The 19,126-nt window shown below is 36.8% G+C and overlaps 2 protein-coding genes across 2 annotated transcripts in view; one reads left to right on the top strand and one right to left on the bottom strand.

Moving 5' to 3' along the window:
* The window catches only part of LOC124596617 (thioredoxin-related transmembrane protein 1), a 61,038-nt gene extending 53,353 nt beyond the window's left edge, over window positions 1–7,685 (bottom strand). Inside the window, exon 1 of the mRNA XM_047135840.1 lies at window positions 7,488–7,685. Within this exon, the coding sequence (XP_046991796.1) occupies window positions 7,488–7,636 (149 nt within the window). The 5' untranslated portion in view covers window positions 7,637–7,685. The remainder of the gene's footprint in view (window positions 1–7,487) is intronic.
* A 438-nt stretch (window positions 7,686–8,123) lies between these two features.
* Window positions 8,124–19,126, top strand: part of LOC124594773 (BRO1 domain-containing protein BROX-like) — a 119,279-nt gene continuing 108,276 nt past the window's right edge. Inside the window, exon 1 of the mRNA XM_047133171.1 lies at window positions 8,124–8,264. Within this exon, the coding sequence (XP_046989127.1) occupies window positions 8,164–8,264 (101 nt within the window). The 5' untranslated portion in view covers window positions 8,124–8,163. The remainder of the gene's footprint in view (window positions 8,265–19,126) is intronic.

The raw sequence follows: 19,126 nt of genomic DNA, 5'->3' as shown, positions 1-19,126 counted from the left end.
ACTTTTTCAAATCACGTCAAACATTGTATGAAGGCGTGGTTTAACAACCCTGAACGAAGTGACTATAATAGGCATGTACATGCATGGGAGGTATGGATTTAAGAAACTACTGAATTGGAGCTCATATTTTATACTAAAAACTAAATCTGAACAGTTTTCAGAAGATTTACTGGAAGTGCCTGAACAGCTGTCGCAAGAGGGATAAGAGTGAAGTGACATGTGATTCACATAATGGGACTCAATGGCTTGCAGAGGCTGAGTCACCTGAACCGAGTGGTATAAATAATTGTCATATACACATGATCACAGGAAGAAAGGGGGATATATTTTCCCTCTACTAACAAATTCAACTATGTATATTCTGAGACCAGTCAAATATATGGCTCCCATTATGCGAGTCATTTATTGGCAAGTACTGTCTCCCCGTTTCCCTTTTGAGTTGACAAATCTTAATCACATGAGAAGAACAGAGGGCTTGGGAGTTCACTTCAGCATATCCCAAAGTGTGCCACAGTCATCTGATTTAACTGGTCACTTACAGCCTTCTCATTTTGACTCATACTAAAACTTCACTGTTATTTCTCTACAGGTTTCCGTTACTTTGTGAAGCCAATTTACATAGCAGTATGCTGTTTTACATTTGTTTTATTTCTTCCACATTTCTTATTTCACATTCTGTAGCACTGGTAATTACTGTAGGTTTGCTTACTGCTGGGGCTGGTTTGGGCTCAGCAATAGGCTCGTTTATAACATTTTTAAACGTGTATTTGAACAAACACCTGTTTATGTTGGATCCATAGTTTGCCTCTGACCTATTTTTTTGTTCAGAGTTTTGTTTAGTGCTGCTCTACAGTAAGTTAGGAATTCTTCTCTTCTTTGCTTCAGCATTTGATACGTCACCATCACATTCTTGATTTTATTATCTTCCAAGCCAGAAGAGTGGAGAGAGTTCAGAATAGTCACCCAGAACACCGAGTCAGGGGAGACTTACCAGACAGAATGAGAAGGAAAGACTGATTATTGGGGACTGCACCAGAAGATTTGAAAATTTGCATGCTTGAAGATGGAAGATAGAGTAATATGTAAGGCAGATTACTGCCAGAATGTCATACACTAGTTAATAAGCTCAGAAAGCTAAGTGCATTGTATGTGGTGGAGGTGAACAGGGAAAAACAGACAGGTCAGAAAAGATACAGAGAAGTAAAAGGGAGTGAAGAAATTAACACTAATTAAACACAGGTGGTTGGCAATAACCAAGGACATGTTGTAATGCCATTCCCACAAGTTCTGGAAAACTTGTCTGGGGCAAAAATCCAGATGGCAAGTGTGTTGCAAAAGGCACCGAGATCAACTGTCATACTGTAGAGCAGTCCTTGCAACATGATATTGTGTGTTATCAGTACGCACTCACTGCTTATGTCCACTCACCCTAACTGATAACTTGGTGGTAGTCATGACAATATAGAAAGCCAAACAGCATTTACATAACAGCTGGTACAAGTGTTTGCTTTTTTTAAACACTTCGTGACATGCTGGAAACATCCTGCTAGGTGTTTTGACCTTCATTTTGTTATTGACTACTTTGGGGAGGCTATCATCCCCCTCATTCTCACCCTAAACTGGCTTCTTGGGAATTAATGGTCATACAGTTCCCAAAAGCAACTACGAATACAGAGGTAAATGCAGACAGGAGCCTACATTATCTGAACAAGCCTAATATAATTTCTGTGTGACAGATATCCCGTCAGTTAGCCGCTAATTATTGTTTCATCTCAGCTGGCATACACCCCAGCAGCACATAGAACACTACACTCTAACATTGAAATTTTTATTTATTTATTTATTATAGTAGCATACTGGTGATCTGGGTGGCCAAACCAAGATACCCAGTCAATGTGACAACCTGCCATTACTGCAGAGCACTGATTGCTAGCACATGTCTAGAGTCTATGATTACAGAAGACCGATGGCAACCACCAGCCCCAGCCCATGGAACTCAAATTTCTCAAAACCCACGAAACATATGGCATGACCAGGAGCTTCCTGAATGCCAATGATGTGGCAGGTGTTACCCTAGTAAAGCAGGAGATGTGTAATAATTATTTAGTTACTATTATCTCATGTCTGCTACAGCAGAAAGTCATAATTGTGTAATAAAACTTCTTAGCAACGAACTGTATGACAAAGCATTAGTTTTCATTTTGCAAACATAGGCCTGTTAGCCTCACAAATAAAACAATTGAGCTCACAATATTAGAAACTGATGTGCTGAGTAACATACATGAGGTCAATAAAAAAGCCACACGACTAACACTCTAGTCTTCTGTCTCTCAACACTGTAGATGTGCGTTTGTTCACAGCAAGTTAACATTCCATATGCTTACACCTCCCGGGTTCACAAACTTGTGTAACACTCATTTGTACTGAACTATGTAACAATTGTTCCCAATGAGAGATGTAAAATTATTAAGACCAGTTTCTAGCATTTGTGAGCAATTGTTTGTTTCTGACTTGAACTAATAAGAAGAGAAAAATTTTGCTAAGGATTACTGCACACAAAACCTTTTCTGTCAAGTGCCCAGGTTTTCAGATTGTTTAAGACTATTTTTGAATGCTAACCTCTACTGAACACTAACCTCTTGGTTGAAAACTAACAAAAACTGATCAAAATGTCAACAGAGGCAGCTCTACAATACTTCATACAGCAGCTAACAATAAGAACAAAATTCAAACAACTGCATTTGACTTCAATCATCAAATTTTGGTAAATGGATTCAGATGACAAAAATCAGAAAAGTTGTTCCGAGATTCTCTTGTTGAATATATTCAGCAAGTAAAGACAAGGAAAGTACACTACATTCAATGATAACTGCCAACTAGATCTGCCAGCCAAGCCAGAAAGAAGTACAGTGTTTTTGAAGTTTTGGCCTCTTTCCTCTTATTTCACTATGAAATCTTCACTCAGTTTGTGACCAAAATGCTTTGTTTAGGTGAAGCAGTTTCATGCAAACCTGATGTGATCAGTTCACATAATTTTATTTATGTTCCATGTTGTTCTGATTTGTAGTTTGTCAGCTACAGAAAATAGTGGTAACTCGGTAAATACTGGTTAAAGTAGGTTTAATACATAACTTGTACATTTCTTTCATTAAATATATATTCCTACAACAATTTGAATCTATTTTCCCCTTCATGGAGGAAAGCAAATATGAACAGAAAATGGAACAACTGATTTCTGAGTTCTAAATATTATGCACCCAGAAGGGAGGCTGTTCTATTAACATTGCTGGTAAATTACAAGATGCCATCATAAGTACAGAAATTGCACCATATATAAAAAGTAAATTTTAAGGTTAAACAAAAATTATTTGGAGCATAAAATAAAAAAAATAAAAATAAAAAAACCACACAAATGATACCAATGAAAGTACTTTCTTGATTAACAATGACAAAGCTTGTAACTGTTGTTCATGAGATACCCCTCTAAATATGTCAGTAATAAAGATTTTTACTCAGGTTGACACGGAATGCATCACGAGATATATCAATATACAGGGCATCCACCAAAGTGGTTACAAAAATGTCGCCAAAAGTTCTTTTCAACATAACGAGTATTTAAATTCTAGTATTAGTACTACCTGATGGAGCTGTACACACTACGCCATCTTCGCATTCAGTCTGTTACACAAAAATAGAAATATTCAGCAGAGTTACCCATCTCAGCTGCGAAATCAGTTTGGGTCATGAAGAAATGTACGAACACACAAAGCAATATTGACTCTCATGACTGTTATAGATAGACTGAAGACAGACACCTACACTTACAGCATTTGAAATTTAGAAGAAGCTATCTGGCATAGCAGAAGCATCCAATTCCACCCATCTGCTTTGACCCATGATGTCATCAATACGGCAGAAATTGCTAGTTCCAGCCTACACAATATGGCAACACTGACATGACTACATACACGCACCAACAAATACTAACAAAAATAAAAAATGACACAGTAACATCTCAAGCCAAAAATAAAATGAAACAACCATGAGAAATTGGGGGTTTAAGACGGGAACAAGCTAAATACACAACAATTAAAAACACCACACCAAACTAAAACAAATAACACAAAAAGTTAAATCACAACATTCCAGCACACCAACAAAATCACAGGAATCTGACGTTTCCCTTGACCCATATAGCTCAATCACTACTATCAATGCCAAAAAACCAACACCTACTGCTCCGAAGAGTGGAACTGAAGCCCCAACAACTTAAAAACCCAAATATCCCATATTCACTACATCAATTAAAACAGAACCAACCTCCCATAAACATACAAAATATCACAATTACTATAGAATAAAACCAAAACAAGAACTCAAAACTACATTAGCACGATGACAGCCAAAATTCAGATGAACCCAATACCACATGTTAAGCTCAGCACGTCCACATCCGCTACCAGACGGCACCATGAAAAACAACAACACGACATCTACAAACACAACCAACTCAAACACTACCCTGTAATGACGCCAGACACTACACCAGCATTATGTCACACGTCAAAGCACAACGATGGTATCGGATGCTCCCGTTGAGTCAACTTGTTACACTATTACCTGGAATCTAATCTTTGAAATTCTGAAGACAGCAAGGGATAAAACATAGGGAGCAAACAATCATACACAACTTCTATAGAAGCCACACTGCAGCAATAAAGAGTCTAAGCACATGAAAGGCAAGCAGTGGTTGAAAACTGAGTGAAGAGAGGATTGTAGCCTATTCTCGTTATTCAATGCAACATCAAGAAAGCAGTAAGAGAAAGAGTCAAGTAATTGGGAAAGAGATCCTTAAAGTTCAGGGAGAACAAATTAAAACATTAACTTCAAGCTGTCAGACAGCTAAAGACTTTGAACTTCAGTTGAAGAGGACAGATTGTCTCTTGGAAAGAGATTGTTTGAAAACTATCAACAAACCTAAAACAAAGCTAATGGACTCCAACTGAACTAAATTGGGCAATGCTGAACAAATTAAATTATTAGGAAATGAGAAAGTATGAGGGATCGTCGAAGTTTTAATCATAACATCAAAAAATATAGTTACGTAATTAACTCTGTGTTTCCAAGTACATGTTACAGCCCTGTTACACACTGAAACCAAGACACCACAGTACCATACCATCCTCCAGCTCATTTTGTAAAAGACAGTAACACATGCTGCTGCTTTGTACTACCAAATTTTACCTACACCTCTATTTCTGGCATGCCACCCAATGATGACTCTCTTTCCTTGGATGAATAAAACATTACATGGCAGACATTTATAGAATAATGACAAGGTGATTTGAAATGTGGAATGTTTCCTATACAGCTAAAATACAGACATCTACAATCAAGGTTCCTGACAAGTCATCCACTATTGGGAAAATTGGACCACTGAAGGATGAATATGAAGAGAATGCCGGAGAATGCCTAACATCCCCAACTATCATGGTTGCATATTTTTTTTTTTTTTTTTTTTTTGTGGGTGGTGACTAAAACATCATGAATACCCCTCTAGGTAGACAAGTTTCAAAGTCAAAGTAATATTTTTTGTGTATTTACAACCATTTTACTTAAAATGAAGCACAGTTAAATTCAAATGCTGACTAGCATTAATTATTGCACATACTTAAGCATTTTGAAGTAATTTAAGACAGTTGTCTCAACTAGACTATTCAGGAAAGTTCTTCTTCTATATTTCTGCAGACTCTTCATGCTGACACCAACAGAACATGATTACAGGAAATGACTAAACCAACAGAAAAACTGTTGATATACAAATTAAAATTTATAAAAAATATATGTTAATGATTGTAGTCAGTTTGTAATCTCAAAAATCAAGCACTAGCCTCCATGTATTCTGAAGAAGTTCTAGTTATTTGTAAAGTGCTAGAAGACTGCATTGGTTTATTCACTCCCTCTTAAAAAGATCTTTCTACCCAATACTTCCCCACATGTTTCTTGCAGAATAAACTCCCTGCTTCAAACACCTCTGATCAGCAAACAGGTTACATTTGAGACTACACAAAAACTACTCTAACCATTACAAGGTGCCCATAGAGATTCCTCAATCTTTTTATAAAATTGGGCAATTTTGGTCTAGGACATTCAGTAAATTTACAAGTGATTAATTTCACAATCTCAATACAAAAATACTTCAAAATTGTTCTGAGAGTTACAAGGTAATTATCATAACATCAAAATGCAACACACAACCCCAATTTTACAAGACTACCTTACGAACCAATTTTTGCATTGAAGAGCAATTACATCCATTTTATCTCACTGTACACAACTACGACACATAGGTCAGAAAATATAAGTCTACCAACCAGGCAGACAGACAACATGAAGATGTGCATGTAGCACAGTTCAATATTTATAAGCCTGGAGTTAGTTTTCCCGACATTGGAGTTTGCGGAAGCATTACAGCATGTTCATGGTCCAGCAGTCAACAGTGGGTGTCCTAAGAGGTGCCATTATGAAGTGCAAAACATTGTTCAATATTGTAAGTTACATACAAGAAATTGTGTGTAAAGAAAGGGCATTTTGCAAAAGGGACCATCCAAATGAGGTAGTGTAATGTTTAAGAGACTGACCTTTTACTCTGGAGAATGGAGTTTAATCCGCCTGGGCATTCTGGTATAGGATGTCTAGTTTTCCTAAATCATTTCATGCAAATGCCAGGATGAGTCATTCATATAAGGTTATATCCTCAAAAAAAGATAGCCTAGTCATATATTGTATGTGTGAAAGTGTTTTGCACTACTTGTTTTCATTGTGTAATAATTACAAATCCCATATCATTAGGAGATGAACCCTGGTTGAATACATAAATCAAGGTCTATGAAACTGTACACAATACCGACTCTAAATTTGGTTTCACATTTTTAAGTCTCACATAGCTGCCAAGACTACATGGCAAATTGCTGCAGCCCTAACCTAAAACATTTTACTCCATGGTTTACTCCAAAAGCAACTGATGACTCCTGATAAAATATACAATATAATTCTAATATAGCGAAAAGTTACTACGTCCGCTGTAAATCACTCATCACATCCTGTTCACTACACAAGAAAATACTATACAATTATTTCACACTTTAAATAATCAAATGCGATAATGTTGTTGGACTCCTGTGCCACAGAAACGGTTTCAAAAATTGAAGAAATATATCAGCTTTGTTCAAGTCAACCCACAAATATTATTACATAATTATCCCTAAACCCTTGCTACCTGAACATGGTGTGGGCGTCACTTTTTTTCCTAGAAAAAAAAAAAAAAAACAGGATACACAGATGTTCTCCATACGTTCCGAATGTTGGCTCCGAGGTCATAATGAATTTTATTCCATGATGCCTCTGTTGCTATACTTTACGAAATGAACGGCAAAGTCTCTGAAAGTTTGACACATGCGGTGAAGTAAGCTTCTTGGCACACTTACAATTCAACCATCCATTCTTTCGTCAGCATTTCATCCCAGTTGTCTTCATTTAGCTCTCTTAACATGCTTTTCGCTGCTATGCCTGACAAATTTAATGAACATAAGAATATAACACATATCAGCACTCTCTTAAGCACGCCGGATGCCATCTTTCCTGAGTTCCTGACGTCGCCCTCAACCAACCCTCAACACACACCTCTTTCCACAGACTTGAAAGAAAAAGCTATGTACACATGTTTACTATAATCGCTGCTACGAACTTTAAAAACAGCGTAGCCATATGCTCAATCTTTATCTTTCGAGGAACAGATAATATGCAATGGATTATTTACTTCCTTCAGCTACCCATAATATTGTTCAGCATTGTATTAATGATAAATATAGCTACAAATATAACTTATATGGGTAGGAGGGAAGGCTCGCAATGCTAGCAACAACTGATTTCAGTTTAAAAAATACAACTGTAGGAATAAAATATAACTTTTATTTCGTAAAATTTGAAGAAATTCTAGCTCGCAATTGTAACCGTCCTGATTTTAGATATTTCGTCTGAACCGTTGCTAGAATTCTCCAGCTTGTATCCATTTTATGCATGATTTTATCCATCAAATTACATCTTTGGTTATCTGTCAAGTATCAACACAGTAAGCAGATCCATAACAAACATTGTGTAGAAATGGCTCATTGGTTCCATAGAAATGTTTTTAAAGCGACAGCACCAGTTAATTTCGATCTAAAACTAATAGCCATGGATGGTGAAGCATTAAAAATTTGTAGGTAAGTATTGTCAGTGCTAAATCATTGTAGTGTATGAATCATTAGCTATCATCATCGGAAGGCTTCCATACAGTACTTTTTTATATACTCAAAGTGCACAATGTTAGAATGCTCCCAGTAGCATTCAGCCTTAAGAATGGTTTCCACGAATAAATGTAACTTATTTCAGTGCAGCAACGTTATATCAAAAATTTCTGAAATTTACCGTACACGTAAAGACTGACAATTCTTAACCGACTATGGTGACGTCCGTGGAACGTTCGGTGAGCCATAAGGAATTGTATGCCATAATCTGTCCGACGCAGCACACTATTCAAAAATATACGTATCTGCTTAACCTACTAACATCAAGGAAGTCTTACATTAACTAAAATGTTGTCGTTAAATACTGTTTTTGTTTCTGTTTACAATGAAACAATAAGATCTCCTGATTTATTTCGTTACTGTGACCCTCATATACCCACTGTTTCTTATAAATGCTTGTCTTAATACCTAACTCTGTCAGATAGTCGTAAAATCATGATACAATGTTTGCTTTGAGTCTTTTCATCCCCACCCCCATCCACCTGGTTTGACACTGTCACAAAAAAACTCTTTTTTTTATGTCTGACCGCTAATTTTAAATGTGGATCTCATCTAGTATGTCAGTTAGTGCAAACAATTTTCTTATTTGTGATTTGCACCGTATAGGATATGGTTCTAGAGTTGCACTTCTGTGCTGCCACTTTAAAAATACTGCTGTATAAATTGATGCAGTCCAAAAACCACTCCTCACTGTGCATGGCTCTGGCGATTTTAGATGCCATTCTTCTGAGATTTTATAAACAATGATATGAAAAGCTTTGCTCTCAGAAGGGTCAAAAGCAAGGATGTACAAAGAATTTGTTGACTGCCAGAAGGCTGCCTACGTTGAGGTATGAAACACTATATGTACCCACCTTCTAAGAGGATTCACAATTTTGACTAAATGGCAATGCAAATCATGTTGCCGCACCCCAATAAACAGGATACCACAGTGGTCTAATAGTCTTCATTATTATGACAAATTGAAAAATATTGTGATAAACGTTTTTGTTTTCCTTTCTAAAACAGAAATGCTGTAAGTGCTCCAGAAGTTTTCCTCGTCTGTTAGCCTGTACTACAGAACTGTTGATGGAATTTTCTTGATGTATTAACCAGGAAAGATCATCCTCTTTCTGCAGTATTTCAACAAGTTTTCTGCTCATCAATTCCAGAAAAGCAATAGGGTCCTGTAGGAAGTCCTCTTTAATAGGATCTGTACTCGACATCTGCCCTCCCAAGATTTAACGTCCCATCGACATCGTAGTCTCTCCCAAGAGAACATCAACCAGGTGAATCACATGCTGCCAGATGTAAGCATCCATGAAATGATATATAAGCTAGAGGGGGAAGGAAGGGAAATAGGCCTAATCAAATTTTGTCATGTAGTGTCAGTCCATACAGTCTACTGCTTGCACTACTCCAAGTTGAAAGCATTCGTGACATAATGCGTCATGTAAAACTGGTAATGGCAATGGCAGGAAAAGCATTTGTGAAGAAGAAAAATTTCTTAACATTGAAAATAGATTTAAGTGTTATGTGTTAAAATTTTGTGTTGTGAACAGTTTTATTTAATAACTTGAATGACATCTAAATAGCTTTGTTTTACCAAACACAGACTGTTTTATGCTCTTTGCTGAATGGAAGTGTTTATTATTATTTTAAGCATTAATGTGCTTCTTTTAATAAACCAGTGTTTTCAAACAATGATATGCGTGATAGTTAAAAAGTTATGGGGCCAAGCCCACTACAGAATAATTTAAAGTAAATTGTAGAAACACAAGTTGTAAGTTTTGTAGGCCCTACATAAATGAAGTGAAAATTTTGAATTAGTGTACATCGGAGTAACTTTTAGAGTAATTTTGTGAATTTCGTCTATGTATTCAACAAGAACGATAATCATTGATTTACTGGAAGGGCTATCAAACAGGAATACATTGAAATACAAAGCAAATGTTTCGCTATGTGGTATTCCTGGAGCACTTGACGTTATTGAACATAGATTAGTTAAACATGTAGAATGTGTGGAAGATGCTACTGCTCACGTAAAGAGAGACATATAAGAACACATTAAATAATTATCTTAAAGCTGACAGCACTGCTTTAATTGTATTGACTATGAATAATGCAGAGGATCATTGCAGAATGAAATGAATATGACATTGATGGCTGGGAGGCCCACATGGGAAAGTTTGGCTGGCAAGGTGCATGTCTTTTTAGTTGATGTTACATTGGATGACTTGTATGTCAGTGATGATGAAATGATGATGAGAGCAACACAACACCCAGTCCCCAATTGTAGAAAATCTCTGACCCGGCAGGAATCGAACCTGGGCCCACTGCATGACAGTTGGAATGCACTAACCACTCAGCTAAAGGGGCAGGTAACAGACATTCATAATTAAAAATTTTTGGATTTGTGAAGCATTCGAACGATGATGTAGCATCTCATATATCAAAGTCGAAAAATGTGTGGAATGATTTTACCAAGATGTAGGAAATAATCCAGAATTACCCTATTTATTTTTAATTTGTAAAATTGTACACAAACTGTCGGATGAGTCTTTTTAATCCAATCAAGTTGGATACTTATATCAAAAAGTGATAGGACAGTTAATAACTTGACAACTCAACCTTGTGCAAATGGGAAAGCTTTTTTGAATGAAAGAAGGGATTCTACATCTCAAGAGACACTTATAAGTAACTCGTTAGAACATCTCTTTATACAACCATAGTTGAAAAAAAAAAATTGTTTGTTATTACTGTTGTTGTTGTGTTCTTCAGTTCAGAGACTGGTTTGATGCAGCTCTCCATGCTACTCTAGCTTGTGCAAGCTTCTTCATCTTCAACTACCTACTGCAACCTACATCCTTCTGAATCTGTTTAGTGTATTCGTCTCTTGGTCTCCCTCTATGATGTCTACACTCCAAGCTGCCCTCCAATACTAATTTGGTGATCCCTTGATGCCTCAAAACATGTCATATGAACTGAGTCCTTATTCTAGTCAAGTTGTGCCACAAATTCCTCTTCTCCCCAATTCTATTCAGTACCTCCTCATTAGATACGTGATCTACCCATCTAATCTTCAGCATTCTTCTGTAACACCTCATTTTGAAAGCTTCTATTAATTTCTGTTTATCATCAATGTTTCATTTCCATACATGGCTACTCTCCATACAAATACTTCATTGCCAGTCTACATTTTATATCCTCTCTATTTTGACCATCATCAGTTATTCTGCTCCCCAAATAGCAAAACTCATCTTCTACTTTAAGTGTCTCATTTCCTAATCTAATTCCCTCAGAATCACCCGATTTAATTTGACTACATTCAATTATCCTTGTTTTGCTTTTGTTGATGTTCATCTTAAATCCTCATTTCAAGACATTGTCTATTCTGTTCAGCTGCTCTTCCGGGTCATTTGCTGTCTCTGACAATGCCATCGGTAAACCTCAGAGTTTTATTTCTTCTCCATAGATTTTAATTCCTACTCCAAATTTTTCTTTTGTTTCCTTTACAGCTTGCTCAGTATACAGACTGAATAACATTGGATAGGCTACAACTCTGTCTTACTCCTTTCCCAACCGCTGCTTCCCTTTCATGCCCCTTTTACTCGTATAACTGCCATCTGGTTTCTGTACAAATTGTAAATAGCCTTTCACTCCTTGTATTTGACCCCTGACACCTTCAGAATTAAGAGAGTATTCCAGTCCGCATTGTCAAAAGCTTTCTTTAAGTCTACAAATGCTAGAAACATGGGTTTACCTTTCCTTAATCTATCTTCTAAGATAAGTCATAGGGTCAGTATTGCTTCACGTGTTCCAACATTTCTATGGAACCCAAACTGATCTTCCCCAAGGTCAGTATCTACCAGTTTTTCCATTTGTCTGTAAAGAATTCGTGTTAGTATTTTGCAGCTGTGACTTATTAAACTGATAGTTTGGTAATTTTCACACCTGTCAACACCTGCTTTCTTTGGGATTGGAATTATTATATTCTTCTTGAAGCCTGAGGGTATTTCGCCTGTCTCATACATCTTGCTCACCAGATGGTAGAGTTTTGTCATGGCTGGGTCTCCCAAGGCTATCAGTAGTTCTAATGGAATGTTGTCTACTTCTGGGACCTTGTTTCGACTTAGGTCTTTCAGTGCTCTGTCAAACTCTTCACCCATTATTGAATCTCTCATTTGTTCTTCATCATCTACATCCTCTTCTGTTTCCATAATATTGCCCTCAAGTACATTGCCCTTGTATAGACCCTCTATATACTCCTTCCACCTTTCTGCCTTCCTTTCTTTGCTTACGACTGGTTTTCCATCTGAGCTCTTGATATTCATACAAGCGTTTCTCTTTTCTCCAAAAGTCTCTTTAATTTTCCTGTAGGCAGTATCTATCTTACCCCTAGTGATATATGCCTCTACATACTTACATTTGTCTTCTAGCCATCCATGATTAGCCATCTTGCTCCTTCCTGTTGATCTCATTTTTGAGACGTTTGTATTCCCTTCTTTCTGCTTCAATCACTGCATTTTTATATTTTCTCCTTTCATCAATTAAATTCAATATCTCTTCTGTTACCCAAGGATTTCTACTAGCCCTCCTCTTTTTACCTACTTGATCCTCCGCTGCCTTCACTATTTCATCTCTCAAAGTTACCCATTCTTCTTCTACTGTATTTCTTTCTCCCATTCGTGTCATTCATTGCCTAATGCTCTCTCTGAAACTCTCTACAACCTCTGGTTCTTTCAGTTTATCCAGGTTCCATCTCCTTAAATTACCTCTTTTTTGCTGTTTCTTCAGTTTTAATCTGCAGTTCATAACCAATAGATTGTGGTCAGAGTCTGTATCTGCCCCTGGAAATGTCTTACAATTTAAAACCTGGTTCCTAAATATGTCTTACCATTATATAATCTATCTGAAACCTTCCAGTGTCTTCAGGCCTTTTCAACATATACAACTTTATTTCTTGATTCTTAAACCAAGTGTTAGCTATGATTAAGTTACGCTCTGTGCAAAATTCTACCAGGCGGCTTCCTCTTTCATTCCTCACCCCCATTCCATATTCACCTACTACTTTTCCTTCTCTTCCTTCCCCTACTATCGAATTCCAGTCCCCCACCAGTATTAAATTTTCACCTCCTTTCACTATCTGAATAATTTCTTTTTATCTCATCAGATATTTCATCAATCTCTTCATTACTTGCGGAGCTCATTGGCATATATACTTGTGCTACTGTGGTAGCTGTGGGCTTCATGTCTATCTTGGCTACAATAATGCATTCACTATGCTGTTTGTAGTAGCTTACCCACACTCCTATTTTTTTTATTTTTTTTTATTCATTATTAAACCTACTCCTGTTTTCCCCCAATTGGATTATGTATTTATAAACCTTTATTCACCTGGCCAGAAGTCTTGTTCCTCCTGCCACCGAACTTCACTAATTCCCCCTATACCTAACTTTAACCTATCCATTTCCCTTTTTAAATTTTCTAATATACTTGCCTGATTAAGGGATCTGGCATTCCATGCTCAGATCTGCAGAATGTCAGTTTTGTTTCTCCTGATAACATCGTCGTCCTGAGTAGTCCCCACCCGGAGATCCGAATGTAGGACTATTTTACCCAAGAGGACGCCATCATCATTTAACGATAAAAGGTTTGGACATCAAAATAAACAACGTGTCAAGATGTTAATTTCAGAGATGTTAGGCAGAAATGTAGGATTGGACTCTGAGCTCTGTTTGTATGGTAAGGTATATTGGCTCCCATTTGGCACCCTGAAGAGAGCTCTGAACCAGTAGAGCTGATTCATACAGGTGTTTATTGTCCTTTTGAAAAATCCAGGTTTGAATATCACTACTTTGTTTTACTCAAAAATGATTACAGTAAATTTCAAGCTATTTACTTCAGCAAGGAAGAATCAGATGTTCCTAGTGAACTAAGACAATTTATAACTGAAACAAAGACTGCTGGGCATACAATTAAACATCTCTTAAGTGCTAATGGAGGAGAGTTCAACAATAAACAGGTAAGGGAGACTGTACAAGAGGAGGGCATAATCCAGTGTTTCATAGTGCCATACACTCCACAGCAAAATTAATGCAGTGAAAGAGAAAATAGTACTCTTGTTGAAACAGCCAGTGCTATGATGCGTGCACACTGAAACGTTCATCAGTGATTTCGGGCTAAAATGATAAATTCTGCAGTGTACTTTCTGAATCGAACAAGACCTTCCAGTATTCTAGGGATATCGCCATACAAAATATGGTATTGGAAGAATGTGTGAAATATCTACATATAATAGGGTCTAAATGTTATGTTTGCTTCCCAAAACAATCAAGGATGAAAATGGATTGAAAAGCAGTTAAAGGGATTTGAGTTGGCTGTGGCCATGATGATAGTTATTGGACCTACTGTGAAGAAAATCGTCAGCTAATGAGATCATGAGATATTATTTTTGAAGAGAAAATAGTGCAAAATGTAAATCTAGTACGTCCTGTGGATCTTGATACCCCTCATCGGAAGTCAAGAGTCATCAGGTGAAATTAAAAGCAAAGTGAAATTTAATTTTCCAAGAGAAAATGAGTTCTATAGTTACGATGACTTACAGGATGAATCTGAAGAAAAAATAGAACAGTCAGGCAATGATAGGGTTAGGCCACAACTGTGTGAAAGTTTAATGCTAAATGCAGTTAATAACCTTTTGAGGAATCAGAATTTTATTGTTATGCCGTGAATTCAGGTCAATGAGATAATTGGAAAGCAGCCATGGATCAAGAAACGGCGGCTCAACAAGAAAATAGAACTTGGACTTGGAAGATTTACTTCCAAGAAAAAAGGCAATTCCATGTTAGTGGATCTACAAACTGAAGATGAATGCTGATATATTGGTTGACAGATTCAAAGCAAGATTGGTTGTTAAAGAACTGTCTCAAGAGAAAGGGACTGATAATGAACAAACTTTGAACCCTGTGGTGAAGCTGTCGACTGTTCAAATGTTACTCTGCACTGCAGCCAAGGAGATGGTGAACATTTCACGGATAGATGTGATTACTGCTTTTCTTTACAGAAACCAACAGGAAATGATATTTATGACATAGCCTGAAGGATACAATGATGGTTGTAGAAAATTATGTTGATTAGCAAAAAGTGTTTACTGGTCTGAAACAGGCACCCTGTTGCTAGAATGAGAGATTCACTAATTATGTCATGGATTTAGGATTTAAGCGAAGTGAAGCTGATCCCTGCCTCTTTATTGGACAGAAAGGTTCTTACAAGATTTTCTTCATACTCTTGTGTTTTTGATGGCTTGGTTGTGGCAAACAGTGATAGTGAACTTAAAGAATTTATTGTAGATCTTGAAGGGAACACAAAATAAAATCAAACCTGGCATTCTATTTCTTAGAAGTGGAAATTTATAGAAAAGAAGATGAGTCCATTAAAATCAGCCAGTCTCATTACACGAAGAAGGTTTTGGAGTGCTTAGACATGAGTGATTGTAGAGCTGTTGCAACTAAAATTGTCAAGGACAAAGGTATGGAAGAGAACCTTGTCAACACTGAATAGCCTTATAAGCAAGCAGTTGGGTCCTTGATGTACCTGATGAATAGGACAAGACCAGACATGGCATATGCTGTAGGAATAATATCTAGAAGTCTTGAAAATCTGACAATGTGTAATGTGATAAGGGTAAAAGGAACCTTTTGCTGTTTGAGAGGCCCATATGACTATGGGCTTTTTTCTAAAAGCAATGAAGAAAAGGCATTCTTGAATGTTATAGTTGTGCTTATCATGGAGGTGATTTAGGGATTGGACAGATTATCTCAGGTGTTCTTCGCCTGTGCTTCGGTGCACCTGTCAGTTGTGGGAGACAGTGAAAAACTTCAGTTGCAATCTCTGCTAAAGAATCTGAACTTGTAGCTGTCAATGAAGCAGCATGAAAAATCGTTTGGCTCAAGAGACTATTAATGAACTTTGCCAGCTAAAGGATTCAAAACCTTACCTACGAGTGCTGTTCGGCTCGCACAGAATCCTGAATTTCACCGACAAACAGAACATGTTCATCTCAGACACTTTGTTTAAGAGTTAGGTACAGCTGATGAAATTGCTATTTCAAGAGTAAATACAGAAAATCAGCTTGCAGATTTATTAACAAACGAATTAGTTGCTGTCTGACTACAACAGTAGTGCAATAATATGATTGTGTGTAAGGCTTTGTGTTGTCAACAGTTTTGTTTAATAACTTGATAACATTTAAATATCTGTCTTCTTCACTCACGAATTCATTCTGGCTGTTATGTTTTTCTTCACTTGTTGATGTACTTCCTCTGTCGCTCTGGTTTCAGCCTGTGGCCAACCAAACAATTTTAATAACGGTCCTCCTGTAAATGGCATATCCATTATTTCCATAGATAATAATCCTGTTGGTAAATATGGCCAATCATTAATTATTCCTTGGAATTTGGGGATTAATTGCAACCAAACTGTGTGCCTTGTCAAACAGTTGGTCCTACACAGCGTAGCAATTTCTTTCATTGTGCATTCAAAGTGTTACATTGCAGGTGGTATTTCAAGATAGCAATGTGTCTAACATTTTCCCATGTTAAAAACTCTTTAAAGGCTTTACTCACAAACTGTGAGCCATTGTCTGTCAACAATCTACATGACTCTCCTATATCCGAGAAATATTTCCACAGACATCTAATCAACATCTCTCTGTTGGCATGCTTAATCATCTCTCTGTTGGCATGCTTAATAGGACCCAGTTTATCATACTTAGACCAACACTCAACTTGTACAAATATATAAGTTACCTCCCTCTGCTCATTGGTAATTGGCCAAAGAAATCAGCAGCCATGAAGTCATGTAAGTCTTTAGGTACTATCAGGTGTAACTTATACATTGTTGCTTGATTTTGTCTTTCATCTTTTGGGAAGTTTCACATGCACATAGTACAGACAGTATTTTTTTTTTACCTAAGTTCTTAAATAGTAAAATTTTACCATATGTGGAAGACATTTTCATACCCCAAAATGTCCATACCCTTGATAAATAAATGTAATTAAATCAAGTTCTACATGGTTTTGTGTACACAGCCTCCATTTGGGTCTAATTATTGATAAAAAATGGATGTTGAAGATAACTCCAGGATCTTCCATCCTTAATGGATCATTCATGCCCAATGGTAGTCATGATAATGCATCAGGAACTATATTTTGTGAATCCTTTATGTAAATAATTTCAGTTAGATATTTTGCAAGAATAGCGTATTAACGTGCTATGTAGTAGTAGAATTTTCATAGGGAATGCTAGTACTTGATAATCAGTTTACACTATAATTTAGATCCCCAAATTAGAGTTTAAAATTTCTTGACACTCCACACTATAGCAAGTGACTTCAACTCGTGTTTTGTTTGAACTTGGCTCACAAAAGCTGGTGTACTATGTTCTCCGATGCTAATATCTCACTCTCCCTTAAACAGCTCACACGCTATCCCTTACTCTGAGGCATCAGTACTTAACTTGAAATGTTTGTCCATCTGTGGGTGTTTTAAAATGGGTGCCACTACTAGAGCTACTTTAATCTCATTAAAGGTCTTAGACTCTTCATTAGCCCAAATCCATTTAGTTCTTTGCTTGAGTAAGTTTAATAACTTAGGATTATTCGTAATTTGACATCAAATTTATTTTCTGTAGAATCATGCTAGTCCCAGAAAAGCTTTCAGCTGTTTTGTACTTTTAGGTTCTGAACATCCTCTCATGGCTCTTACCCTGCCTGGATGTGCTTTTATTTCATTTATACCTACCAAGTGACCAAGAAACTTAAGTCCTTCTCTCTCAAAAATCAACTTTGACAGTCTTCTAGTGATTTCTTTAACACAAAACCTTTCTGATGTTCTATTCAGTAAATCACAATGTTCTTCCCATGTCTTGGATGACACTAGGAGTATGTCATCTACATAGATTATTAGTGCTTTCAATAAATTCTTACCCAGCACAGCATCCGAGGCTCTGATGAATACTGGCACTGAGATATTTAGTCCAAAGGGTAACACTGTAAATTGGTATGACTTACCTTCGTACAAGAATGCAGTAAATGTCTGTGAAGTCTCAAGAAGTTTGACTTGTCAGTATCCAGACATGACATCTATTGAGCTAAAATAATTTGCTTGCTCAAACTTCATCAATATTTCATCTATACTGACTGGTCGATCTCATTCAGGTTCTATGTGCTTATTTAGAGTATGTGAGTCCAACCGTAGGTGTACTCACCCCGTCACTGTACGCACTACTGATAATGTGTTATATAGCCTACACTAGAACTCCTTCCTATTATTCCTCCTAACATTTTATTAATCTCCTCTTGTAAGCTGGTCATATGCTTAACGGTACTCGACAGGGTTTACAGAATAAAGACGATTCATCTTTGATTTTAAAACTACAAATATAATTACCAAGTACTCCAGGTTTATCTGAGAAAACTTTACTGTACTTCAACAATTTATGGTAAAGATCATTTTTCTGTAACTCGGTTAACAGACCAGATTCATAAGCTTTTGCCCAAATTCGTTTTTGCAGTGTACTTTGTGCATCCAAAGTGTTCTCTAAATCCATCGTGGTGCTCATTGCTACAAGGCAGATGCTATATGTCTTGATATTACCAGTAATCTTCCTACTAAATGGTAGTACAAATACTTGGTCTTGATAAGAAAATATTAGTATCTGTGTTGGAATACCCAGTATTACTTTAAATCTCATCAGCCAGTCAATTCCTAGTAGTAACTGCAAATTTAAGTTAGTCA

This window comes from Schistocerca americana, chromosome 2, assembly GCF_021461395.2.
Source record: "Schistocerca americana isolate TAMUIC-IGC-003095 chromosome 2, iqSchAmer2.1, whole genome shotgun sequence".
In the NCBI taxonomy this organism is placed as follows: domain Eukaryota; kingdom Metazoa; phylum Arthropoda; class Insecta; order Orthoptera; family Acrididae; genus Schistocerca; species Schistocerca americana.
The sequence above is the reverse complement of the archived record's forward strand: the minus strand, read 5'-3'. Positions and strand labels throughout refer to the sequence as shown.